General features: G+C 40.9%; 2 protein-coding genes across 2 annotated transcripts; both read right to left on the reverse strand.

The window, feature by feature from the left end:
- Positions 1–110: 110 nt before the first annotated feature.
- Positions 111–2,272, reverse strand: LOC121948138 (proteolipid protein 2). The gene is made up of 5 exons (XM_088076705.1): positions 2,137–2,272; positions 1,894–2,025; positions 1,051–1,206; positions 851–946; positions 111–399 (listed from the first exon to the last, which is right to left on the reverse strand). The coding sequence occupies exons 2-5, from the start codon at positions 1,981–1,983 to the stop codon at positions 289–291; spliced, it is 453 nt and encodes a 150-aa protein (XP_087932831.1). The 5' UTR covers positions 1,984–2,025; positions 2,137–2,272; the 3' UTR covers positions 111–288.
- On the reverse strand, positions 2,243–27,776 carry galns (galactosamine (N-acetyl)-6-sulfatase). The gene is made up of 14 exons (XM_042493374.2): positions 27,617–27,776; positions 27,398–27,521; positions 24,803–24,877; positions 24,555–24,657; positions 23,100–23,243; positions 22,244–22,310; positions 21,033–21,160; positions 20,796–20,935; positions 19,836–19,939; positions 15,378–15,520; positions 14,313–14,415; positions 9,884–10,005; positions 4,046–4,163; positions 2,243–2,720 (listed from the first exon to the last, which is right to left on the reverse strand). Exons 1-14 carry the CDS (start codon positions 27,722–27,724, stop codon positions 2,634–2,636), a joined length of 1,566 nt encoding a protein of 521 aa, XP_042349308.1. The 5' UTR covers positions 27,725–27,776; the 3' UTR covers positions 2,243–2,633.
- Between the last annotated feature and the right edge of the window lie 197 nt (positions 27,777–27,973).

The raw sequence follows: 27,973 nt of genomic DNA on the forward strand, positions 1-27,973 counted from the left end.
CTTCCAAAAAGCGCAACATCTGCTTTCTCCAGATGTGAAATGCGATGCCCCCCAGCTGCACGACACACAGCCCTCCTCAGCCACTCGGTGGAAATATCCAACTCATGATGTCATAAGGCAAAAAAAGCTTTATTGATCACTTATATCCATTTAAAAATATCTGTTAAAAAACTTTAAGAAATGTACAAATACAGCTGGAATGGAATCTTAAATATGCGGAAAGTGGTACAATTAGAACATATCAATGCTCACATAGTATAGTGTAATAATTTACTGCATTTTACATATTTATGTGTTGTTTTGATTCTGGGTTTCACTTCTTGGCCTGTTGAATGTGATGTTCTTAAAAAGCACATAGCTGTCCACACACAGCAGCCCAGCTGACATCAAACCTACGATCTGTAAGAAGAGCAGATTGTAAACAGACAGCAGATTTCAACATAAATGCATCACACTAAGGATGGGAGTATTGAGAGTATATGGACATGGGCAGATTACGAGAAAATGGGCCCCTGGGCATAGATATGAAAAAGGCCCCACCACCCCGCTAGCTTTTACACAGAGATTGTACTATAGGGCCACGACTAAGTCTCTTTGACGTCCCTCCTTTGCATTTTTACACAGACCCAAGCAGCAGAGGCATCATGCCGTTCCTCTTGCTGGTCTTTTTCTGGTCAGTGCATGCTAATTTGAGTGACAATATACCAGTAGAGGCTAGTGGGCCCCTAGGCCTGTGCCAAGACAGGCCATTCAGTAAGCCATCCATATATAGGGGAAAACTAAAAACCATAACTAAACATTGTCCTACACAAATGAAATTGCAAATATAGACTGAAGAAATATTCCTTACCCCTCCAACCAGTGTTCCTGTGACAGTGTATGTTGTCACAGCCAACAGGCTCAAAACAATAAAGTAGACGGCTGCAAATATTGAATTAAAAACATCCTGAAGAGAAGAAAAGAACAAGAATGTTAAAAATGCAACATGAACAGTTCAGTGGGCTAAAACTTGTATGTAATGTAAAAACAAACAAACAAAAAAACACTGACAATGAGAGGCCAAAAGAAGAAAGTCAGCCTCTTGTTGAGCTTGAACAGGTACAGCAGAACCAGAAATGAGGTGATCACAAACTCCAACACTGTGGCTGCAATGTACTTTGGTCTGGATGCTACAGCGAAACATACAAAGGCCACAAGCAGAGTCACCTAAAGCAGAAAAAAAAATGGTTACTGCAATAAGAGAAAACATAAATTCTAAAATCTTACAGATTATGCAATTCCAATACTGTTTAGGGGACCACAGTATGCATATTCAAATATGACAGGCGAAAATAACACATTTGCACTGCAAGCAACAGGCTGAATGGCTTTTGCCCCAAACTGCATGGAACTGGCATAAAGGGAGACTAGTGGTTACCAATCCATTTTCATTCAGGTATCTTGAGTTCAGTGGACCCCTGTGAAAATGGCCATGGCAGTTTTCGCTCACTGAAATTTAGAGTGTGACTTGAGAGTTTCTACTAAACTTTTAGCAGAAAACCAGCATGTCTGATTCACTTACTGCCTTCCTTCATACAACATGTTGCACTTACCATTTATGCAGAAAAAGAGGAACTGAATCCCTGCCAATGTTTCCACATCACTTTTTTTTAAAACACAGAACTGATCCAGTTGCTCCTTCAGCCTCCAAAAATGCTCTTGATACATTAATGTGGGTCACTGCTATAAACAAACTAGTTCTGGTAAAGCTAAATTGTGATGCTACTTTGTCATTGACTAGTACAGTATCTGTTTCCCTTTCTGATTTATAAAGGGCACATTCTAGCTGTTAGAGTACATCTGTTGCATACTAAAACAACGTTCAAACTGTTAGTGATGTGGGAATTGTCTCACCATCTCTGCTACTTTCAGGATCCCCCTCTTTGATTTGATGAAAGTCGTGTCCACCTCCATGCTAGTTATTCTGTTGTGATCGTCTGACATCAGGGTGTGAGTTCATTTGCAGAAGACAGATCGCTCTGTTTCCTGAAACATGCAATTTCCTTTTAGCTGTATAGGAAATGACTGTTAGTAAGATTATGCGCAATATTTTTACACCCACAGCTGCATCGCACTGAAAAAGCAAACATGACTTACTCTGCTCTGACTTTTACAGGAAGAGACACGCAGGGTCAGAGAATATTCTGCATCAGGGCCACTAATCTGGAAAACTGAGAGTCTCAAAAATACTCATGATACGATATAATAAAAATATTTTTATTACATACCACACATTTGTGCAGTATGCATATATGTAAGAATGATACAGATTGAGTCCAATAATCCAACGTGGCATAATTAATTACATTAGATCAAAATAAATACATTTCCCTTTCTGCTCTACATCATTAAAAGGAGTCTGACTCTTGATGTTTTTCCAGAGCAGGTAAAATCTGTCGGCCCATTAAATTCACAGCTTTAAAAAGCTATTTGCATAATCAATGTAATGTTGTTCTGCCAATTTGCGTTGTCTTCTTTGACATTATGCGTTAACCATTTTACAAAGATCTCAATAAAAAAAACTTTTAAGAAAATATAAGACTGTCTGTTGTTCTGTAGAAAGGCACATCTTCAGGTTTTGGTTCCTCATCATCTCAGTGCGGCCAGTCACACTTCCAGGGTTCAGACTTGGGAACTTTGAGACACTTTCCTAACTTCTCACAGCCTGCAGGGGCCCAATTCTGTAACACAGAACAGCCGTAACAGTAAGCACAAGAATATGTTGTTATAAGAGATACTAGTTATTAACAGGAAGATGCATCACTGTTTTATGTCCCATCATGTGACACAAGGGTCTCTGGCTCTTAGGTGGCCACAGTCTCCTGTCCTGTGTCATTTGTCTCTGGTTTTGATTCAAGTTTTTTTCTCTGGCTACAACGTGTACCCTGTGTTATTAAATATATCGCGACCCATCATGTTTAACATTTGTCACATGAAAAAGCTTTTATGGATTGCTAGTTCATGTAATTATACCATATTGTATAAATCATTCCATGATGAGTGGTAATATTACAGACTAGGTTTCACATTGCAAAGTTGTTTGCAATTACTTGTAAAAAAAAAAAGTTAAAAAAAAAAAAAAATTTGTTTGGCGTTTTGCCTCGTTATATTTCTAAACATTTCTGAACATGCCAGGTCACTACCTTTTTATTAAGTCCGACCTCAACTGAGCGCTGAGAGATTACATGTCCATAAATGACCAGAAAAAAGAGGGAAACAAACAAATACAGGCAGAGCCTCTGCTGAAAAGAGGGTCATAAGTGACAAGTGAGAGGGATTTTGTTTGAGCCTATACATTAATTCTTCTTTTTTTTTCTCTGAAAGTCCTGCATATTATCTTTAAACTTATCAAATTTCAGTTTCCGTTCAATTTGTGGATAATGTATTACCCGAGATACAAGATATAACAAGTCAATAGATTCATATTAGGATGAAGCAGGTTAAGACTTTATGTTAAAGGAAAAGTGCCCAAACATTTCTGATTCTAACTGTGCTTAAAATTGGGTTTATTTTCTTCACCACAAGGGGGGAGTGTCGTGTCATAAATAAATCCACAGCAGCAGAACGACGAGTCACTGTTCAATCCAGCTCTTTTAAATACTCCCACAGGATAGAGGAGTAAAGGTCCAGATTAAAGTGAAGACTTCTGACTCCATCAAACATGACACACATTCTGGAGTTGGTTAGTGAGAGAAATCAATAAATATGAAAGGTGGAACAGTCTGCTGGTTCGATTCCTCTTTGGTATTAATTTATCAGATGCACAAATGTGATAGAGATAACAGAGATAAAGTTTAGGCATGCCCATTTTTGAGGCTGCTGGCCCAAAGAAAATTCCAGTATCTGCTGCGAAAACTGAATTGGCTTTGGTCCACTGCCTCTGGATACAGTGGAAAAAGACTTACCTGCTACACACGACAAAGCCTGTTTTCACAATATACTTTTTTTAAATTTTGCTATTTCACCAATAAAGTGGATCAGGATATATATTTTATGAAAATCTCACCATCACCGCAACGTCACACATGTTGAGCTGGGGAATACCAGGTATCAGAGTCTTCTTATGCTGCTCCACAACTGGAGAGATCCTGCGCAGCACATCCTGGTACTCCTTAGTCAAAACACTGCAAACACACAATGCAAACAGTCACTAAGGGTGCAAGTTACAACCAGGTTCAATATCTATTACCTGCCTAATTTCAGGGGGGATACCAATCGAAATGAGATGAGAAAAACTAGTAAAGAAAATGTCCATCACAATTTTCCAAAGACAACACCTTCAGATGTCTTGTTTTGGCTGACCAAAAGTCCAAAACTCAAAGATAATCAGTTTGCAATGAGCCCGCATAACAACAGGCAGCAAACCCCTACATTTTAGAAGAACGAAGCAACAGATGCTTGGTGTTGTTTCTGGTGATGTTTTTGCTTGAAAAAATAATTAAGACAATTAATTGAAATTTTAAAATAGCCATTTATTTTTCTGTCAGTCACCTAATTTTGAGATCTGTTTAATTTACAATGGCTTTAACAACTCAGTCTATTGATAAAGTATATGTAATCTATTTCCATCATTACAATCAATATCTACATTATTTTTACATCTGAAAAAAAAAATGCTAAAATTCATAACACGTCATTAATTCATTTGCAATGCATCTCAACTTGTAAATTTAAACTTTTTGTAATCTGTAATCTTTTGTATTAGTACTTAGTCTTGAATCTTTGATCAATTATGCAATCTTTGTTTTTCACTTTTTTGTAATTAGGATTATTGCTATTTAATAGGAAGTTATTTTCAAAAACCCTTTCTGACTTCTAACCTCTCCTGCACAATGCTGAAACTTTTTAAGTTCCTACTGTATTTTCAATAGACATGGATGTGCAAATAAATAAAATACGACAAAGCTTAAATGTAATAAATCAGTGTCTCCTCATATATATATTTGTTTATAATGCTTATCCACATCGACACCAACAGACACGATCTGATTTTCTTCTTATTCGGTTTTGTCCGTTTGTTGTGGAATATTGTAATGAATAAACTGCACACATGTATCCAGTCCAAGCTTAAATCACTACATCAAAGAGGGGACATGCTGCAGCTTTCAATGACAAAAGCATAAACAAACACACACACACACACACACACACACACACACACACACACACACACACACACCCACACACACACACACACACACACACACACACACACACACACACACACACACACACACACACACACACACACACAGGCTGTCCACTTGGGCACCCTATGGGAAAGCGCACTCAGCAGGGTGAACTATGTAACCTCTATCCCATCCCCTGTCTCTCAATTACTGCTGTTGGACACCAGTGAGCCCGAGCACCTCTGTGCATTATTATATTCAGTGTGTAAAACACAGGGGCCCCGAAGGCTTTCAAAGGAACGCTGCTCTCAGTAGGACCTGTAGGGTTAATGGGCTGTGTGTGCACGCGTCTGTGTGTGTGTGTGTGTTGGGGGAGTGGGCGTCTGGTGGCGTGACACACAGATAGACAAATATCAGCAGTGCAATTACACCCTTGATACACTCGCCGGCAGCACCTGTGCCAGCCTTCCATCCTCCCTCCACTGCAAACCCAGCCCTCTGATTGGCCCCCAGGGAACATGTGCATGTGTGTGAGGTGAAGTGTCAATTAGAGTAATAACCCCAGGCCCTGTCCAGCTCACACCTACCCTCCCTCTTAGATCTCCCACAGGGCAGCAATGCTTCCTCCATCAGCCAGCACCTGCTCCTTTCCTCGATAGTCTCAGCCTTTACTTTCCCCTACAATTACTCGACTGGTAGTGCACTGACTGCAATTAGTCTCTCTCCTGGTGTGCCACCGCATTCGTCACAGGCTAACTGTGTACGCATTTTGACCCCGCCTTATAGTGAAAAAAAACTGGATAACTCCCTTCGGTTAAAAATCAGACATTCAGATTAAATTGCTTCAGCTATCTAAAATCGCGAATTCTGCTTTCGCCCGATCTCGATCAGCAGGAGGGATATTTCATTCCCCTCCTATCTGTGCCCGCTACTGATTGTTGCGATTCATTTTGTGATAAGTGATGAAGCAACTTAATAAAAGTAAATGTAAGGGAGATTTATCAGACTGCTACAAGTATTCAACTCCTCCATACAAAGTCTGCAAGCGAAGCACACTAGGAAACTCGACATTAAGTTTTCTGTTGTTTTGTCTATGCACCGAAAATCTCAGACTGCAGACCTCTAAATCAAAAACTAATAATATCATTTGTTTATACCCTCTCTGCAAACAAATAATAAAAAGCCCACAGTCAGCACTGCTCATTATCATGATTATAACCCTTAGCTTACTGGTGGAGAGGCAAAATCTGGAATAATAAGCAGGCTGTATGCAAATGCAGTCTTTTGATTTATAATGTATGGCACCCAAGGGGGATGGGGGCATTGCTCAGGTGTGTCACCACTCTGATTACTGATTCATAACACTATTGCTGGAGCACACACACACACAAACAACCACACAGTGGCAGAAGGTGGGGGAATTGAGGAGACAATCAAATACATCTGTCCTGCCTTCCCCTCCCCTCCACCTCCGTCTCCACCCCGGTGGAAATTGAGCACTTCAGTAAGGACTATTGATTGGGGACACAAGAGCTCGGTGGCAGGCAGCAGATGAGGCCAGACTGTGCAGGGCTGCCTGCAGTGTTGGGGCTGGGACTACACTCTGGATGACCGTGGGCTCTGGGGACGTGAGCTGAGGTAGGTGGCGTGAAAGTAGGATGTGTTAACCTTGGGGCGGTGGGTCACCGAGATTGAGGGCAAAGTGGAAGGAACAGGGTTCCCACACATTTTCATGGATGGAATTTCAAATCTTTCCATGATTTTTCAAGGACCCCAAATATTTTTTTCATGCCCCACGTGCTCAGCGTTTTTTAAACATACAAAATTACAGCAGTATTCAAACATAATTTCAGTGTCCCATATGATGTATTCAAGGACTATTTTTTTTAACAGTTTTTGGCTGTGATAAGCTGTGTGGATTTTTGGGGAAAAAGAAAAAAAATGCTGTTTCGTTTTCTTAAAATATCAGTGGTAAATACAAAATACAGCCATTTAAAGTTGTGTGCTCCTCTGAAGCCAAAAGTGCTTAAAAAATTTTCTGACATGCCCAGTGGGCAAACATAAAGGGTGAGACAGAACACAGGGAGAAAACTGAGAAACGTTCGTGATGAACAAATGAACAAAAACAACTCCAACATTGTCACACGTTGACACATATTAAAGCCACCGAACGTCATTGGATGCAGGAAATACATTTTCTGATATGTTACATTAATATAACTTCATTTATTACACACAACACATTTCCATTATTTTTCTAAAACTTTCCATGATTTTAACTGGTGTTATTTCTTTTCCAGGCCTGGAAAATGTGATTGTGAAATTGCATGACTTTTCCAGGTTTTTCAGGACGTTGGGAAGCCTGAAGGAAGCAAAGATGCAGTTAAAGAATCTAAAGGGGATCCAGACTCACTGAGTTAGGTAGATTCTGGACAAGGAGACCACCCACACCTGCCTTGCCATCCCCTAAACTCAAATCAAATCAGTTATAAGACACAAGAAAAACAATTAAAAACTAACATATTGGTAATCCCACATTCTCTTCTAGGTTGCGTAATTTTAATATTCACTGTTTTCCTCGGTGAGTGCTCCGGACTGAGGATTGAGTGTGTGTGTGTGTGTGTGTGTGTGTGTATGTGTGTGTGTGTCCTCTTTGCTATATCACATCCTGCGACAGTAGTGAAGGTATGTGTGCAGACAGGCCCTACATCATCTTAAGTGGCTCTTTAGGTGCAGACAGAGATTAATGATGGCCAGGCAGCGAGTCCAGCTGGGGGACCGAGGAGCACACGGACAAAACGCACACATACACATGTGTACACACACACTTAACTAGGATGGAAGAGACGGTCCCAGTGGATCGGAGGGACAGCAGCTGAGTGGTGAGAAGTGAGCTGAGGTGTACAGCAGTAGGTGAGAAGTAACAAGGCAAAAGGTAAGAGAAAAGTTTGGAAAGGTAGGGGAGTGAATAGTGTTGATTAGATTGGAGAGAGGAACAGTGAAGAGGGGGTTTGACCCTGCAGGCCGACACAATGACCCTTCTCTGCAGAGGTGAAAAATCTGTGTGCATTTTTGGTTCGTGTGCACATCTAGCTCTCAGCACAACACATGGCTGAGTATTGATTGGTTTTTGCTTTTTTTTTTTATTCTTCCAAGTGAATAGCAGGGCTAAAAGGTGGGCAATTGAAAAACAACATTAATGTTTTATCATCCAATCTCACTCCAGAACTGAAAGCAGTTGGAGCAGGAGGCAAAGAGGAGATGAGGCTGGAGCAGAATGCGAGAGGCAGAGTTGCAGAAGGCAGAAACGAAAGGTCAGTCTGGGGAGGTTTTATGGGAGGAGGGAGCTGAAATAAACACTATGAGTAAAAAGGAATATTCTCTCATCAAAGGAATTCTTTGATCTTTATGAATGAATCATGCCTTCAGCTTGCGTCATTTTTTTCTAAATGATCACATAAATATTCTGCATTGACAGTCCACACTAAAAACGATGCTCATCTAGCTTTGCACCCTTAACCTGGACATATGTTGTACGATTTCAGCCCGGTTCTGACTCGATTTTTGAGCTGCACAAATCATTTTAGAGTCAAACCAAATTTCTGCTTTATATTTGTAGTTTACCATGCAGTGTACAGAAAGGAGCAGCATCGTTCATGGCCCGATAAATCGCTCCCACCTGATGTCCGAAATTCTGATTGTCAGGCAGCTGGAGCAGAATCAAGAGTTGATTCCCATAGGTCAGTGCCCTCTTTCTCACTGTGCCAGTGCAAAGAAGCAAACATGAGTTCAGAAATGATGGAGACCAGGTCGGTCAAACTGTAGCAACAACATACGTGCTTGTTTGGTGTTTCCTAAACAAGAGAAATACTGGCAGGAAATAGCTGCTAATTTTCAGCTGGCTGGTAATATTTTTAGTTCTGACAGACCTCCGCTAGCAAACAAACATCTACCTGCCTCGCAGCTTTCAAATAATTTTTTTCTTTTTACAGTTGTCAACAGCCAGAAAGGTCCACAGGGGCCAACCAACTGTTTTTTATTGTCTATTTTGAACGCACAGTGTGAGCACATACATAGTGAGCTTTGGCCTTACATTACAGACGATTTCTTCGTACACCAGGAGTTTGAATTAAATACCAACATTTGTTAAATCACACAGCGGTACACGAAACAAAGTTTAAAAAATGAAATTACATTTGAAAAACACAGCATATATCCAGTTTCATTTAGTAATAATCTTATTTCAGCTTTGACTGTCTGTGTCCTCTGGTGTCACTCTCCTTTCCCTGATTCTTAACTCTCCTCTGAGCAACGACACACAAAACTCCATTAAACAGCACTCGCTCTCAATTTAGACATGAACAATTTATCTTGCAATTTTAACCTGTAGCGGTGCACCGGAGGGTTGAGGGCCAGATAGTGATCTTTAAGGAGCTGTTTGCAATCACAAAGAGAAGGGTGTAATCAGGCGAGCTCTGGCTGAGCGGATCAATCCAACGCCTTCTTCTTCATGCCACTGAATCAGCATTGATCTTATACACCGTCTGTGCTACCAGCAGGCAAACTGCTTTCCTATTCTCTTCATTTCCCAGCATCTCTTCACTTGTTCCTGGTTGACTTCACTCTCCTCCCTTTCTCATTCTTTCCTCTTTCTTCACCTCTCTCCCTGACTGGAAATCAGCTGTAAGCAGAATTGAAATTTTCAGGGAACTAACCTGATGGGGAACTTTTCCCCGGGATCGCGGCCCAGGTGGAAAATGAGAGGCTGCAGTGTGTGCTCTTTCTGCTCGTGAGTAGTCACACCCGGGACCTCTTGACCTGGACAGAAGTTGATGCCCTGGAAGAGAAATCACACAGAAAGACACAAACCTTTTTTGTGTGTTTTTACAAGAACAGATACATATTGATTCTAATATATTTTCATTTAAAGGAAATCTCCAGATTGGTTCTTATTTATGTCACGGCCCTGTCTTCTGCTTGTATGCTGGATTAAGACTGCAAACCACTTGCTGCCCTATTTGGCTGCAAAACCTCAGTCTATCTCTACAGAGCAACACAACACAATATTTGAAGTAAGTCCCACATGCAACAAATAAAAAAAAATATTATTCTCTTTATGGACCACAAACCTAAAAACAAAGAAAAAAAGATCTTTACATCCCATTTCTTAACAATTCTTGATATTATTTCTTCTCTCTAATGACTTTTCAACTTTCTGTTTTTTCCTGCAAAGGTGTGTGTCCAGCATTTGATCATTTTTAGTCATCTATTTCCAGTACCAGTTCTAGTTGAAACATGTGTAAACAAGGACATTTCTGTGTGTTTTGTCATGTGCAATAAAAAAAAAAAGCTACAATGAACTCAGCTAAAAAGATCTGGATGTTTATGCTTGCAGCCACCTGCTACTCTGAGCTCAGTGCTTAATCTCATTGTAGTGTAGCCTATATGCATATTGTCTTCCAATCTGTTGTGTTGTTTATGCAGCTACTGTTAGTACATCATGAAGGGGTTGAAATCACTGGCAAAATATTGGACTTTTCTTCCATGTGCTGCCTCCCCCCTTCATCTCTCCACGCCTTCGCTCCTGCTCCCTGACTCCATTCCCGTGAGCCTGGCAGTGATCACAGCCTGATTGAGTCACACTCACTCCTCCAGAGCCCCCTGGAGCTCTGCCCCCTCCTTCAATACATACACACACACACACACACACACACACACACACACACACACACACACACACACACACACACACACACACACACACACACTTTTTGATGAGCACAACTAATATCGAGAAAGCATTCATCTGTAAGGCACTGTTGCTGCCCCCCTCTGAGATCGCTCAACGGAGTGCCTCAAAAATACATATAGAAGAGAGAGAAAGAGAGCATGTGAGAAGGATAGATACCCCCCGCCCTGCAGAACCTCCTCTGATCCAGACTTGTCCTGTCTTTTGAAGCCAAAAGCTTAGAAATGCAGAAAAGAATGAAGAAGAGGAAAAAAAAACTCATCCCAGAGGAGCAGCCAGAAAGGCCTGCTGTGTGCATCTCTCTGGCTCGGTCTCTTATACCAAAGACATAACAGCAATAACTCCGTATCTCTCCTGACATTAATGCTATGGATACAAGTGGGCTGCTTTCAAACTGGAGCAGAGCAGTTTTATTGCAAGATAAGGTGCAGGAGAATCCAGCAGTGGCAGGATGGATTTTGGAAAAGGAAAGATTTGGCATGTATATTAATCCAAAAAAGTGTATGTATTGAAAGGAGAACAATCACTTTGTATAGATCGAGCTAAATATTTAAAACTATTTCTACTGTAAACATATGTACTTTGCAGTAGAATTTTTTTTTTACAGGGATGGCCAGATGGGGCTACTGAAAATCTTGGGGTGGGACACCAAAACCAAAAACTGAGGCTAAATTCAGACATTCAATGCTGTTTAGGTTTATAAGCTAGTTGAAAACTATGTCAATATGAGAGTTAAAGAATCACATACTGATATACTTTGGTTTGGATTTCACAGTTAATGAACAGTTATCTGATGTGCATACACTAATACCAGTTCAGTTAACATTTTGAGTTCCCCTGGTTGTCCCTTCCCTCCAAAAACAAATACACAGCTTCAATTTGTAAGGAAAAAGTCTTAAAACCCATTGTCATTCAGATATCTTAAGGTGAAAGTTCAAAGGCCCTGACACAACAAGCCGATAGTCGTTTTTTTTTCCAGCTGATTCAGCATATTCAACCGGCGGCTGCAGCAGCGGCAGAGCCCGTCAGCGAATAAAATCACTTTGATTGGCAGATCGGCTCAGCACATGTGAAGAGCGAGTGACGTCAAGACAAACTTGTTATAGAAGCTGAAATTGTTTTTCTTTAGCTGTTGAGCTCTTAAATATGCTTTATTCTTTCATCACTGTGTTGTGTTGTTACTGTGCTAACAGGCTAGCTAACATCATGATGGTCTTCTGTTTGCCCTTTTTAAATGATGCTTACAGACGATCACGTCTGCTGAGAGGTTTTTCCCCTCATGCAGGTGAAGAACATAGTTGGCCATCACTTCGATGTGTTCATGTGCAACTTTTTGGCCAAGACATGGCAACGTGAGGCAACGCAGCAGGCGGCTTTCGTTGCCACTAGTTCTCTTATGACAGATTGGTGTGTCCGGACCTAAAACGGACGCTTTAAAAATATCTATGCCGGTGGTCCCCTCACCAAAATTTTGCCTAAATTTGGAGCATTATTTAGCCTCTTTCTTGCAAGCTGTGCTGACATGGCTGGTAACATGGATACCGTGTGTTGTCTTATATTACCTATGTAGCTTTAAAAAGAAGTATGCAACAGGATCTTACATACAGTAATGTTGGCCTCCAATTATGTTCTGTTATGATCTGTGGACCATTCGCCAGAAGTTGATCGGTTCCAGGAAGGCTTAATATGCTTAAAACTGCTGCAATGTTTGCTCTCACCTTTTGCCATAAAGTCAGTGAACCAGATGCAGTTTAGCAAGTGTAAGTGTGTTAATATCATGAGGTCCAATCCAGCTCAAGAGTCTCTTTTGTCATTTTCTGCAAGACAATTGATGAAGAAATAGAAACCAGCATATGACTAACAGGTGACTGTGAAACAAGTCTTTTTTCAGGTTACATTCATCACCTTGAGGCATTCGACACAGTTAAAAAAAGCTATCACACCTGCCGTAGAGCTCCTACTGTATCACAAGTTACTCAGCAATCCAGATACAAAGGAGCCACAGTCACGACAAACTATATTTCGCAATATTAACATCACCACACTGCCTCCAGAGAGTTTGATGAGAGCCATTTAAGCCTGTGAAATTTCTCATTTTCCTCATGGCTGAGCTGCATGAACACAGCCAGGACAGAGCGATACGTCTCCCAGCTATTAACCTGTAATTTTGTTCTTCTTCACAGACACACATCTTCCCTTGTTTATTTTCTTACCATGGGCCAAGAAAAAATAAATTATATTTTAAAGTATTACCAGAGCTGAAGAGCAAGCGAGAAAACATGATTTTTATGTCAGTGAAAAAAGGGCGTTTGATGGTGTATTTCTGCTGCAGACAAGTGAAGCTTATATTTTTAAGGTTTTAAAGGTACAGATAATTTTGAAATCATCAGTAATCCATGTTATTCTTGCAAGAAGTGGCCTAAACAAGGACCTTAAAAATGTTTTCCTTCTAAGGCTTATTTTCCAAATATTTCATGCATGGTCTGACTCTGTGAAACGGCTCAAAAAGTATGTATACTTTTTTTCATGTTTATAAAATGTAGTTGTGTTACATGAGACAGACAGTTTAAGGATTCAACCGTACTGACACAAAGCATGTTGGGAATTTGACTCTCGCTCCCTCAAAAGAGCTCAACAGTCTCTCCATGAAACACATGCAGGACAGACATGTACATGCTCATCCTTTCTCTCTCTCTCATGAACACACACACACCAATCGATAGGCAACTCGCAGGCAATCAGACGCCATTATTTGTGAAGTTCCACTTCAGTTCACATGAGCTGATAAAGGAGGCTGCTATTGATTCAGCGGCCCTGAAGGAGAGAGCAATTTAAGCGACCGATGGGGCATAAAACAAACTGGATCACAGGAAAAGCAGAACCATGATGGGAGGACAGGAGGACATGTTTTTACGGACAGGGGATAGAAAGAAGAACCGCACTATCCCGCTTCTCAAGTGTCACATTTCACTTTTCTCCCGATACATTTAATCAGCACTGAGTTGATGTAATTACGACCGAGAGACACTGCTGGCATCTGCCTTTCTTTCTTCCCTTTGAGCTCCGTGGTGCCAAAAGAACAAGTCTACAGCGGGGAACGTCGGTATGTAAATGCAGAGGAAGAAAATCTCCACTGGAGTCAGAACAAACAAGTCAACTGGTTGATGAATGATGTAAGTTCGCTGATGTGGGGGGTTCGTCATTAATATTCATTACGCTCTGATGTACACAGCAGTCAACTGATGAGCCATTTTCAAGATAACACCAACAGAGAAAGTGTTTGTGTGTTTGAGTGAGATTAGGAGAGACAAAGAGGGAGGATGTGGCACTGCAAATCAGGAACTGAGGAAACAGAGATGGCGGCACAGAGTTGCTATGTTAAAAGGGAATCTTACGTTTTGAAACTCTTCCAGTGAGTTGCTCCAGGTCCAGTAGTGTGCCTTGTATTGTCCGAGCCTCACAGCCATCAGCTCATTCCCACGATAATAGAAGATCGGCCTGTTGAGGACGAGAAGAGGGAAAAGTAACGCTCAGATTTGTTTCCTTAAAGACGAATTTGAACCAAGTAAGGAACTTCTGTTTCCACCCATTCTTACATTTTCTTCTAATGAAGGAAAGTAATCTTTCTAATGCCCTAAAAACCACAAATTTTAAATTCTCTTCACTTACATGAGACATCAACAGAAAAAATCTGCAGCCATGTAAGCGGCCCTATGGGGCTGTTCATAGACACAGTTGCGTTTTGAGAAAAATGCTAACATCAGTGTGCTCACAGTGACAATGCCAACATCGGGTATCAGGTTAAAGTTTATCAAATTCGCCATTTTAGGGTAGAATATTATCATGCATTTAGCACAAAGTAGAGCTGAGGTCGATGGGAATGTAATTAGTTTTGCAGGTAAGCCAAAGTGTCGGACAAAATACAGTTTTGACCAGATGATAGCACTAGAGGAAAAGGGATGGAAATATGATCACCAAAGTTGATTCCCTTCATCCTGATGGGGAAAGCATGTACAAAACTCCATTATGATACTTTCCATAGTTAGTGAGATATTTTAGTCAAAGTACCATGGTAGTAGTATGGTTAAAAACGCTGCCTTGTTTGCGCCGGCTGTAGCTCAGGAGGTAGAGAAGGCTGCACATTAATCAGAGAAATCGGCAGTTCGATCCCTGACTCCTTCAGTCTACATGTCAAAGAATCCTTGGGCAAGACACTAAACCCCAAATTTTAATGGAACTTGAATCAAATGTGAAAGTTTAACTGAGTAGCAGGTGACGGCAGCCTTTGTCACCTGCTTTGTGTGTGAATGTGACAAATAGTGTTAAAGCACTTGGTCAAAAGACCAGAAAGGCCATTTACCTCTTGCATGAAAAAAATCAACACTAATTCCTCTAAAAAGCATTATAAAATACAGTATAAATGAGATCTGTATCCCACAGGCCACATATGCTGTACTTGCCTGTCTATGAGTGTGTTTGAGCGGTTTAGCAGGACAGGCGTCAGGTCCAGTCCATCCAGGACTGTGCCAGCGGGAGGGCTGATGCCGGCCAGAGCCAGACTAGTGGTGAATAGATCCATCACACTGGCCAACTGGAAATTAACCTGGAAAAGGATAAAGAAAACAAACAAGCAAACAAAAAACTACAATCAATACCTACAGGGAGCCATTTCACACAACCTGTGAGTCAGGAACAGAAAAAGTGAAGACTTTCAAAGAAGTTAGGACGAGCCAAGTGTCCTCTCAAGGACAAAAATCACTCACACTCTCTCTCTCTCTCACACACGCACCCACACACACACACACACGAACATTACTCAGTGCTAACGTGCTATTCTTTTTACCATCAATAAACTGGTCATGGTTTCTCGTTCATTTATAAGAATTGCCCTCTAACTGTCCCTTGATCATTTGTTTCTGCCATTAGTGACAAACAATTACAAGTTATCAATCCAAGAATGAACAGTTTTATGCTCCAGGAACACCACAAGCCTGCTCTTTTGCACTGGGCTTTCTTCATGACCGTACACAAGGTAAGAATGCACAGTCATGATAGGATGCTTGCGTGTGTTGTTGTGCGTACACATGTAGGAAAGAGATGCATTTCTTCAGTCTCCTCTCTAATCTCTGCTTGCAGGTTTATTATAAAGCCTCCAAAATGCTTCTCTTTCTAAATTAGTTTTTTTGGGAAGGAAAAGGAAAAAGGAGGAGCGAAGAAAAAGCAGAGAAAGTAGGAAGAGGACAAGGCCCGGGCAAGCAGGCGGCTGGAGCTGGAGCGAGCTGGTGTTTTATCTCCTTCTCCCAGTCCCACTGAAAAGCTTTATTTTATTTATAAACTTTGAACTATTTTCAGATAAAATGACATTTTTTCGTTGTCATCCTTGATCTTCCGTTCCATTCTCTCCTGAGCGAGCCTTAGAGGGAGACGGCACGCTCACAATCAGATAGCGCTATCAGGCCTCTGCAGCTGCACCACCATGTGCCGCTGTGCTCCTATCGGCAGCCAGCACACATACAGATACAGACACACACACACACACACACACACACACACACACACACACACACACACACACACACACAAGCTCCTTAGCACTGAAATGAATTCCCTCTTTCTTCTGTATCCACAGAACCAGCCGCAGAAAAGGCTTTGCAATGCATTCCATGATCTATCTGCACATCCAGACTCTCTCTCTCTCACACACAATCTTTCTCTCTCTCTCTCTCTCTCTCACACACACACACACACACACACACACACACACAGATTTAGCCCTTTACTTCATTTTTCTTTTTTTTTTAAAGTCTCCCTCACACAGAAACACACAAACCATTAAACAGGACAGGACAAAAGGACACAAGAAGAAGCAAAAGTGACATTTAGTTGGTAATAACTTGCATGACCAAAAACCTTTAGGCTCACACTTCTCTGACAGAGAAACTTATCTCATGAGTCCCCATCTTTTTATTTCCTTCCTTTATTAGCTCTGCCCTCGTTTGCAGTCAACACTGAACTTCATTCTTTCTTCACCCTTTGTTCTTTCCTCTTTTTTTGACTGACTCATCACTCTCTATTAACGTCACACTCTCTGTCTCTCGTTTCTGTCTGTGTCGTGAGTGGTGATGTTGGTTATCTGAGGAGGCAGCGCTTCTATCCCCGTCTCTGCTACTCTGCCTATGTGTCTGCTGCCTGATAAAACACAACAAAAGGAATTGGGACGCTCGACAACGTTGTGGGGCCGACAACCCACCCGCCTCTCCATTTTTGTTCCTGCAGCCACCACCCCTCATCACCCTGGCCCCCCTCGCCGCCCTCAGGCACTGCGAGAATGCTGAATGTGCACCTGCTTCAGACCGGCCATGCTCCTTCATTCCAGTACACCTCCCTCCATCCTCCTAAATATGAGTGACTGACGATTTCCGTTCAGACATGTCAAGTTAAATCACTACTAGGTCCTTTTTGGTGGTCTTCCTATCGCCAATCCCCCCCAAAAAACTTGTTTCCTCTTGACACTGTAAAGATGAATCTGCTCTCAGTTGCACAATGAACCTGCTGAAATCTCCCTTTAACAAAGGCTTGCATGGCTATTTGTTGTCTCCAGCATTTGAGCTTATGGACTTTTCAATACACAGATCAACAGAGATTTCAGAAGACAACAAAACAAGAGAGGGGGGCAACCCTGTGCCTGCTCTGTCCTCCCTCCCAGAGTGATAAATCCAGAGCTGTAGAGCAGCAGCTCCAACAAAGCAGCTTTGTCATCACAACCCAAGAGAGCTTCAGGGAGGATCTACTGACCCTCATTTTTACAGCCGAGGGGTGTGAGAACAAACAAGGGCATAGATTTGGTTTTAATATTGGGGGGGGACATGTGAAATGCAGGAGGCAGGGGGTTCTACCCAAGGAAATATTAAAGGTCCAGTGTGAAGGATTTAGGGATGAATTTAAAAAACGGAATATAATATAATAAGAATGTTTTTTTGTCCGTGCAGTCTGCCATTGCACCGCCATGTTTCTACAGTAGCCCAGACTGGACAAACCAAACACTGGCTCTAGATGGTGCCCTTTGAGCAGCCTCTCTGCGACAAGCAGTGTTGGAAAAACACTTTTTTTTATGGTAAATTGCTTTATTCAGTGTTTTTACCAGTTAAAATCATTGGGTTTGTTTGTTTGAAAAAAAGAAATCCCTGCAGATAATTCAGCTCCTTATAATAACCTCCTTAATAACTGAATCTTAACTTATCAGAGAAAAACGGTGAGCACACATTAGCATGTGCTAGGCCAGCTGCCCATCTCTGATGAGCCATACAGCGTCTGAGAAACACTGATTTCTAATGTGAAACTGTCTTATTAGAGATCTCTGTGGATAATCCAGCTGGTAAAAAACCTACTGAGCTACGAACAGATGAAATTCTAACCAAGAAAAGTTTCAGCGGGGTCTAATTGGCAATCCTCACCGCTAGATGCCACCCGTCTAAATTTTACACACTAGTCCTTTAAGCGTCAAACACCTAGTTTCCGGCATTCCGGTAAATTTTTATGTCCCTGATTGTGCCTTTTCTGCATCAGTTTCAAATGGGAATTTCTTTTAATGTGGGGCAACACATGCACATGTTCTAAACATTGAGCGGGGATCTGTACCCTGCACATCCCAAAAAGCTATGCCTGTGAATGCAAATGCAAACACACACATAGGTGTTTGTAATGTTATATTTACCTCTGTGTGTATTCCACTAGTCAAGAAACAACTTCCTTGAACATTCTTCTGTCGCACATACAACTAATCCAACATACATACAAAAGCATATGTGCAGGCAAGTAGGTTCAAACAAAGATTGTACAGACATGTTCTACTCTCTTGCACATGCATATAAAGACATATTGGTCAATTATAAAGTGGCACAGGTGCAGCAAAGCCCTGCAAACACAACACTGTTCCTGGCAGTGTGGCAGTGCCAGCGTCTTTAGCACTCCTCCTTTTCTCTTTTCTACAGCAGCCACCTCTTTTACTTCTTCCTTGCTTCCTTCCCTGAACCCCCCCTCCCTCCTCCCTCTCGTTCCTTTATCCTGAACGCCTGGCATATTCAGATACTGAAGTCCTCATTACGGCTCAATCCAACCTCAGCAAACACACAAACAGATTAGCCGCTTAAGACGCTCCCAATCCCCCTCTCCCTCGCTACTCTGCTGTGCTATCAGGCCCCAGCACACCCCTGTGAGATGAGCCAGGGGCAAGGCTTACTGCAGACTGCAGCCTCCGCTCGCTCCTCCACCAAATCCCTCTGCGTCACAGCCCCGTGTCACAGCTGCCCCTAATACAATTAAAAGTCATTTGCAGAACGCACAGGCTTAGAGGATCACGGTGTGGGTGGGGGGTTAAATTGGGGAGGGGGAGGGAGGAAAGAGAGAGTTTGGAGCATTAATTCCAGCCAAAAAATATTTGAGGAAACAGTGGAAAAAAAGCGCCCACACGCTTCGTGGCTGCAATCACACGGTTTATCTCCACTGTTTCTGGAGTTCAATCACTTGATAGAAGTTGAACACAGTCGAGATTAACTGGTGACGGCGCCGATGGGTCAGAGCGAGCGCGTGTAAAGTGGTAAATGATACACAAATGAAACAAAAAGCAACAATCGTTCAAAAGAGAGGATTAGTGAAGTAATTATTCCTTTACTCTCAACCCTGCGTTACAGTCCTCTGCATCGCCTGTAGCTGCACAGAGAACATTTCAGCTGCTGGTACCTGTTGATAGGCAGAACATTAGGGAGCAGCAACAATGCTTGGAAGAGGAAAAACTGGCTCTGGATCCTGGTACTAAGTCTAGTCTCTAGAGAAGATGTAGGGATTAAGTGAATGATCGTCTTGGATTTTTTTTGGAGGCTTTATTTGGTAAACGCTTTAAATCATGGGGCTATTCTCACCATGCCTCCTTTGATGTGTCCAGGCCACCAGGCAATGGCAGGCTCCCTCATGCCTCCTTCAAAGGTGGTCTCCTTCCCGCAGAGGAATGGCCCGTTGCTCCCGCCTTAAGTATCAGTAGCACAAAAACACATGTATCCATGTATCAAATCACACACACATAAAGCAGATACAAAATGTGTCTTAGATAAAAAAAAGCACCAATTCAGTTTCACACAGAAACTAGAATCACCACCGTGAGGTTGTGTGCCTCTGTGTACCACTCAAGTTGCACTTACAGTTTACATCCATGTCTGTGAAAACGTGGATACTTCAAACACAACTCCCACCCGGCAGGGCAGACGATCTTTACAATCAGCACAGTTTCACGGTGAAAACCCAAGATTAGTGTTACCAAATCAGTATCTGACCAAATGTCTCTCCTTATTTTCCTGATATATGACGTTAAATAACAGCCAAAAAAATGTCAAAGTGAAGTTGACCTTTCACCTTTTGGATATAAAATGTCTGCACTTTATCATTTCATCCTAACAGCCATTTGGTTGAAATTTTGTTATAATCAGAGTTTGGATTGTTGAGTTAAAGCCGAAAACATGTTTCTTGAGGTAACCGTAACCTTTGAACTTCAACCACCAATTTCTAATTAGTTCATTTTTTTTTTTTTAAACCAAGTGGATGTTTGTGCCACATTTGAGGTAACTCCCTCAAGGCCATCTTGAGATATTGGCGTTCACAAGAATGACCTTTGATCACCAAAATCTAATCAGTTTATCCTTGAGTCCAAGAGGACGTTTTTGCTAAATTTGAAGAAGTTCCTTCAAGGCGTGAGATACTGCATTCACGAGAAAGAACAAACAGATGGACGGATAACCTAAAACATAATGCCTCCGGCCTCAGCTATGGCCCGTGCAGAGGCATAAAAACTGTGTGAATGTGTCTGAACATTTCAGTTGAGTACCTACTTTCTTTTGGGCCGGATGTCAAAGCCGCTCCGTTGTCTGAGGTGAAGAAGACAAAGGTATTACTGTCAATACCCAGACTTCGCAGCAATGACAAGATCTGACCGATACTGTAGTCCAGCTCCATCACTGCATCACCATACCTACAGACAACAGAGGATTACAGCTTTGATCCGAGAAACACATTCATGTATAACCTTATGCATCTGCTGAGAGTCAGTGAGGTATGATATAATGTACCGGCCTCGCTGGCTCTTCCCTAGGAAGCGTTTGGAGGCATAGACAGGGGCATGAGTGGCGTCTGCTGCCCAGTAGAGGAAGAAGGGTCGCTGGGCTTCAGTCTGCCGCTGTATAAAGTCAAGACCTTCCTGTAGAGGTGAGAGAGAGTGTTACAACACTGTCAAATGACTTACTGTAGCTTGATTCACAATACTGCAGTCAATATAAACCAAATAACTCTTTCTTACTTTGTCGTTTTGCCTTTGCATTTTCCAAACAATCAGTCACATTAATAAAAACGCTACTGAAACCAATGTAGCTCCATAAGACGCGCTAATATGAGCTTTACAAAGCACTACTTGATGGATGCATCTTCTCCTTGAGATGACAAAGTATACCTCTTAAGCATGCAGTGTGTCTCTGCATGCTGCTTTTGATCCCTATAGGAAGTGAATGGGAGGGACTGACGTAGGCAGCAGAGATAATCAAGACGAGCGTGTCCAAGAGTCAACAATCCCCTTCTGCTTGTGAATAGCACAGTAATGATCACAGGCCAAAATCAGGCTTTAATTGTGCTTTTAATTTGTTAAATAGATGATCTGTGCTTCTGTGCTTAAACGTTTTGGTGATCCAAAGACTATTTTCCACTCTAAAAAGACAACAAAGTTTTATTCTATTCTATAAATTGGTTTAGCTGCTCCACTGAACGGGTTGTATCATCTCAGTAAGGACAGATGAGCCTTAAAGAGATAGTTCAGTTTTTTTTAAAGCGGGGTTGCATGGGGTACGTATCCATATACAGTGTATTACGTACTGTAGATGTCAATCAGCAAGCAGGCTGGAGTCGGACACGGAAGCTAAACGATGTACTGCTGTGGAGGGCTCAGCAGCAGAACGAATTTTAGCCAAATGTACACTATATTTAGAATATTTTCACTGCTTCTCATTAAGTTCAGACAGTGATATCCAATGGTAAAATAAATCTGTTATATCGCTCTCTTCAAAGCCAGACTCCATTGAAAAAAAAAATTGTGATTTAACATTACTGAACACAGGAGCTTTGTTGCTGAGCCCTACACAGCAGTAGACTGCTTAGCTTGAGTCAGACTTCAGCCTGCTTCTCCAAACGGGAGGCTTGCCGACGGTGTCTACTGTATGTAAAACACCGACCATGGCTAAGCACGCCACACAACCCCATTTGAAAAAAAATCCGAACTATCCCTTTAACTTACCAGCAAGTACATCTTTGTGAGGTTGGACTCTCCGGTCATCCTGTCAATCTTAAACTCCTCGTAGTATCTGGAAAATAAGTGGGTTGACATGAATCATTAAATAAACACTCATTATTTGTTAACCATCATCCCATCTGAATACCTGCTGAGGCCGCACCGTACCATTTCTCCTCTGCTTATTCAACCGCACAAAACAATTCTATCACAACGACCTGATTGTTTTGTCTGGGCTTTTCAATCTCCTTTTAAATTGACCAAAACTGCCGCGGACAATATCATTAAGACAATGGAGGCAAATTTCCCTCTTGTGTTTGCAGGAGATGTTGGTGAAAGACATATTTGGGAAGTCTCAGCAGAGCTGAGCAGAGGGAACTGTTATGAGGTGTTGCTGAAGCGTGGCACGGCGAGCAGAGAAGCAGTGACAGGCATCTCTCTTTCTTACGCTTCACTTCCTCCAGGTGTCCTCGCACATAGCCAACGCAACCTGCCGTCTCTTGAGGGCTTGTGTGTGTCTGTGTGCACATGTGTCTATGTGTGTGTGTACATATGTCTGTCCAGGGCCCAGGTATGCAGTGCTGATTAAACCCACGGCTAAGCGAAAAACACGCCCGGCTGCCAGTTCCAATGACCCTGAATACACATATGGCTGTTTTGGGGAAAACAAATGGGCGGAAAATGGAATACACAAGCACAGCTGGTACAGAGAAGGAAGAGGAGGGGAGACACTCAACTCATCCAGAGGAGCAGCCAGCCAAACCATTCCACTGAGTCACGGGGGAAAGAAGATTTTTATAGATTTTCAGCCTCTCTTTCTGTCTGCTGTTATGTATATCTGAGTGCTCGGGTGTGATACTACCTGCCAAGCATCTCAGAGTTGTTGTAGACAGGGATGTTGGGTCTGATGCTGCTGTTGTAGGGGCCAAAGTGGCAGTTTGGCGCACCAAACCATTCATCAAAACCACTCTCCAGAGGCAGGTACTGCTGTCTGTGGCCCAGATGCCTGTAGTGACAAACAAAGTGCACTCAAACACTGTCTGATCAACGTGACTAAGGGATCATTCTGCATGTTTAAATTTAGACTACAAATCAAATATACTCGTGCTACTTATTTTGGTGTCTGATTGTAGCTACTACGTCTAAGCTCTCACTGGTTTCTATTCATTTCACTACAGTATGTAAAACAGCTTTTGCAGAGCCTTCAAACTTTGAGACAGGTACATAGTCTATCACATAAACGTTTAGTGTTTGGTGGCAATATTGTGAAGATCTTTTAAGGTCCGGTGTGTAGGATTTAAGGTGATATATTGGCAGAAATATTACACAACAATTTGTTTTCTTTGCGTCAGCAACCTCTTTGCAAAAATTATTATTCAGTGTCTTTAAACTAGTTCAAATCACCTGGTCTATTTGTTTGGCGAGGAAGAGGCCTCTGCGGACAATTCAGCTCCCAGTAAAAACACTCCTAACATCTGGATCTTAAGTCATCAGAGAAAAAAGGTGAACACACATTAGAAGGTGCTAGGCTAAAAGCCCGTCTGCAATGTCTTGAACCGTGTTGGAGAAACATAGATTTGTAATGTGAGACTGGTTTGTTGGTTTTTTTGTTTTTTTAATCTCTGGAATGGTTTATTTCTCTTGCATGTAAGGATCAGAAAAAAATATGAGGTGCTGATTGCAGACAGGCCGAACAGCATCTGAGAAACACTGATTTGTAACGTTAAACTACTTTGTCAGTGTTTTCTCCCGTTTTAGTGACCTGGTCTGTTTGTTTTGGAGAGGAAGGGACCTCTGTGGGCAATTTGGCTCTTGAGAAAAAAACTCCTGAATGATTAACAATGAAGCAATTCTCACCGGGAGGAGTTTCACCTGGTTGCAATCTGTAATCCTCATCACTAGATGACACTACCCCCCCACCCCACCCCCCACCACCACCAAATCTGCCATCACTGCTCCTTTAAAATAAGTAGTCATGTTTAAGTGCATTTTTGCAGAGCTAAAACAAAAGGAAGATTTTTGTACCACAAAGAAACGAATGTACATGAATGGATACCTTCAGGAAAAATACGTTCAAACATAAAGTATTGAAAATTAAAAAGTAAAATTATTGTACACTGTGTAAAATAATCATCAGAAATGTTACGTATAATAATTTGGCTACAACATGCAAATTTACTCTATACTTTACTGTATTATGCATGGAGCGTATTCCACAGATTTAATTCACAGCCACCATCACCTTTCATCATTAACATAACCTCTAAAACTTCAGAAACCTCTAAAAACCTGGATTACAGAAAGATAAAGAGCTCACCACTTGCCAACTATCTTGCTGACATAGCCCTTTTTCTTCAGCATCTGGGGTATTAAAATCTCATCCTTAGAGATTCCTCCCACTATCTCCTGTGGTGTGTATGCTATAAAAAAGGGTCAAAATTTAGTGCACAAAACTTTCCATGACTTTATTGCAAACTGTACATTGCAGACTAAGTAATGAGAAAACCTGCAAGAAATCATTTGCAGCTGGCTAATTTGCACAGTAAGGATATACTGAGAGTGTACCGTTCCTGGCGTGGCCATTTGTGGTGTAGAAACCGTTCCTGACAGGCAGCCTCCCGGTGAGAAGTGCAGCTCTGGCTGTTATTAAAATTTACAGAAAGAGAGGTCATTATCTGGATATCTGGGCAATGGTCTTCCACATGCGTTTCATTGGAAAACAAACAGTCAAATGTGCTCTGTTCTTTGTCCTTGCACAAATGTCACATTCATTAGAAATTACAAACTAATCTGTCCAACTCGTAAAGTACTAAATTCAATCAAATATAACATTTGTGTTATTGTCATAGTTAATGAAAATGTGGATTGCTCTGGCATGTATCTGAGTTTTGATGTGTACACTGAAGTCTTTCAGCTTTTCAGAATTTGTTTTCTGTAGCTGCCAAGACCAATACCCTTCGCTATACCCAACTGCTTTTAATGGCTGTGATTCAGCTAAATAATGAACTCTAATCACCGCTGTCAGGTGAAACCCTGAACCTCCACATTTCAATTCAAAAAGAAGAAAAGCAGCTTTTCAGCTTGACTGCCTGGCATTTCTAGAGTCCATCCACAGGAGTTTTATAACTTTTCATGAACAATATGCACACAAACTCTTTTTCGATTACATAGAATTTTACATGGAAAGGAACACAACATGACCATTTGTCAATCAGTCTGTCCTGCCGTGTTACCTTGAATTAGTAAAGAAAACTTTTTCTCCTTGCATGCCAATTATCCTCCATGCGCAGTTGGTGTATATATTGTTTGTACATATTTTATTTTATTTTTTTTCTAGACTGTTGAGTTGTTGGCACCTTGTAACTTTATGTTGCTATTTTGCACCTTGTTTTCTTATTTACTTTGCACCTTGTTTATTATTATTCAATATTTTTAATATTTCAATATTTATTTTTTACTATTATATTGTTCTTTTTTTTATCCTGTACCTCATAGCTGCTGTTACACTGTAAATTTCCCCACTGTGGGACTAATAAAGGATTATCTTATCTTATCTTATCTTATCTTATCTTATCTTATCTCATCTTATCTTATTTTATCTTATCTTATCTTATTTTATCTTATCTTATCTTATGCCTCCATGAAAATTGGCAAATATATTGATTTACTGACTGATTGGGAACCATGTTAAACAACAGCAACATTACATCAAAACATCTGTTTACAAACTCTTCCAAAATTATAAATGCAATATGATCCAGTGCAAAGAACTAAACAAGTAACTAATCCAGTCGTGTGCTCAGTACTTTACAAACACACACATTTTCACTTAAACATAATATTTAAAAGTGAACTAAAAGTGAGACTTATCTATGCCAGATCCCATACTAAGATTTGCGTTAATTTTCTAGCATAAACGCATGTGTTCGGAAAGTACTGAGCATATGACTGAATAAATGAGACTTGAATTATACTGCTCTAGTTTTGTGTGAGTTTGTAAATGTATGTTTTGATATCATTTCTGCTGATGTTAAATATGGACCCTCATGAATCATCAGTGAATGCTTATATTCTATGTTTTCCCTGGAGGTAAGCACAAAAAAACCCAAAGTTTTCTTCACAAATTCAAGGTAACACAGTATTACTAAGCAATTAACAAATAGTCATTTCAAGGGCAAAGTATTCTTTTAAGTTATCAAAAACAATGAAATGACAAAGCTTAAGTTTAAAGGTTTCTTGCTACCATGACATGACAATACCCGCTTTGCTGCACAGAATTATTGGAACAAACTGTACTTTGTTTTGTATGTTGTGTTTGAGTAAGGGGAGGTGCAAGCTTAATTAAAACAAATAACAAGTGTGGTTCTGTGGTGGGTCCACTGTATTAAGTTTAGGCTACATTAAACCATTTGAAACCTGGGTAAATGGCTTGATAACTTTCAAAGACATGGGAATAAAGCAATGAGTAGCTTAACAAGAAATTACCCCAAAATAAGCTAGAAAATTGAAAAAAAGTGAAAAAAAATAGAAATTAGCATACAAAAAAAAACTAACAACAAAGACAAGAAAGTAAAAATAAACACACACACACACACACACACACACACACACATATATATATATAAAAGCATAGCAATAACAAGAAATTACCCAGAAACTAGCAAGAAATTTAAAAAAAAGTAAAATTATAAAAAGTACAAGAAAATTAGCAAACAAAAAAGGACAACAATAAAAAACCATGAAAGTAAAAATAAATAAATGAAAAGAAAAGAAATGCTTAATAATCATCATGATTCTGTAAAACAATTTAAAATGTATATTTATAGTAATTTTCATAAAATAATAATTTCCTAAACCACTAATTTCTTGCACTTTGCAGGACATTCGTCATCAAGTTGCTCTTTGCCTTTTTTGCCATGTTTTTGAAAGAAATTTAACCAATTTGCTCAGGGTTTAAATATTTAAATACTAGTGAATGGCGCCTGAATGCAGAGCAGCATGTTATTAGAGCATTTTCGTGATGTGACAATAAAAGACATTAAAAACACGTATAGAAAAGGAAGGTTGCAGCTGCTATGAGAGACAGAAATTATTTTAGCATCTTGCAAAACAGGAACTGCTGGTTCGAGTTCTGTACCACAACATTTTCAGCTGACTCACACGGGGAACAGAGGGGGTTCGCAGTGTAGAAATTTGGAAGTAGCATCCCCTCTGCAGCCATGGCATCCAGGTTGGGGGTTTCTTTAGAGGGCTGGCCAAACACCCCCAAGTCCCCCCAACCCATCTGAAAAGAGGAGGGAAAGACTGAAGAGTTCATACTCACACCAGAAAGGTAAAACACACGTGTAAGCACACACAAAAAACACAGAAAACACTTACGTCATCCATGAGCATGATGATAATGTTTGGAGATGAGACATTTTTTGGCTTTTCTGTCAAGGAACAACATATTACAGCACAGAAGATGGTGAGGCACAGGGCAGACATACTCGCAGTGCTGTGCTGAAGTCACATGAGCAGCAGCTTTGAGGAAGTGAGTTTGTTTGTCTTCGCGCGCGTCGTCAGCGCAACAATTGCGCATACACACAAGCGCAATTGTTTTCAGGTGTTTTCTTGGTTGAATAAATTTAGGTTTTAGATTGTTTTAGCTTGATTGATCTTCATTCAATTGACTTATGAATGTTTGCAGTAGAGTTATTAGTTAGAATTTAATTGTAAAACTGTAAATATGCGTAA

Source organism: Plectropomus leopardus, chromosome 1 (assembly GCF_026936395.1).
Source record: "Plectropomus leopardus strain MGB_pleo_1.0 chromosome 1, ASM2693639v1, whole genome shotgun sequence".
Lineage (NCBI taxonomy): Eukaryota > Metazoa > Chordata > Actinopteri > Perciformes > Serranidae > Plectropomus > Plectropomus leopardus.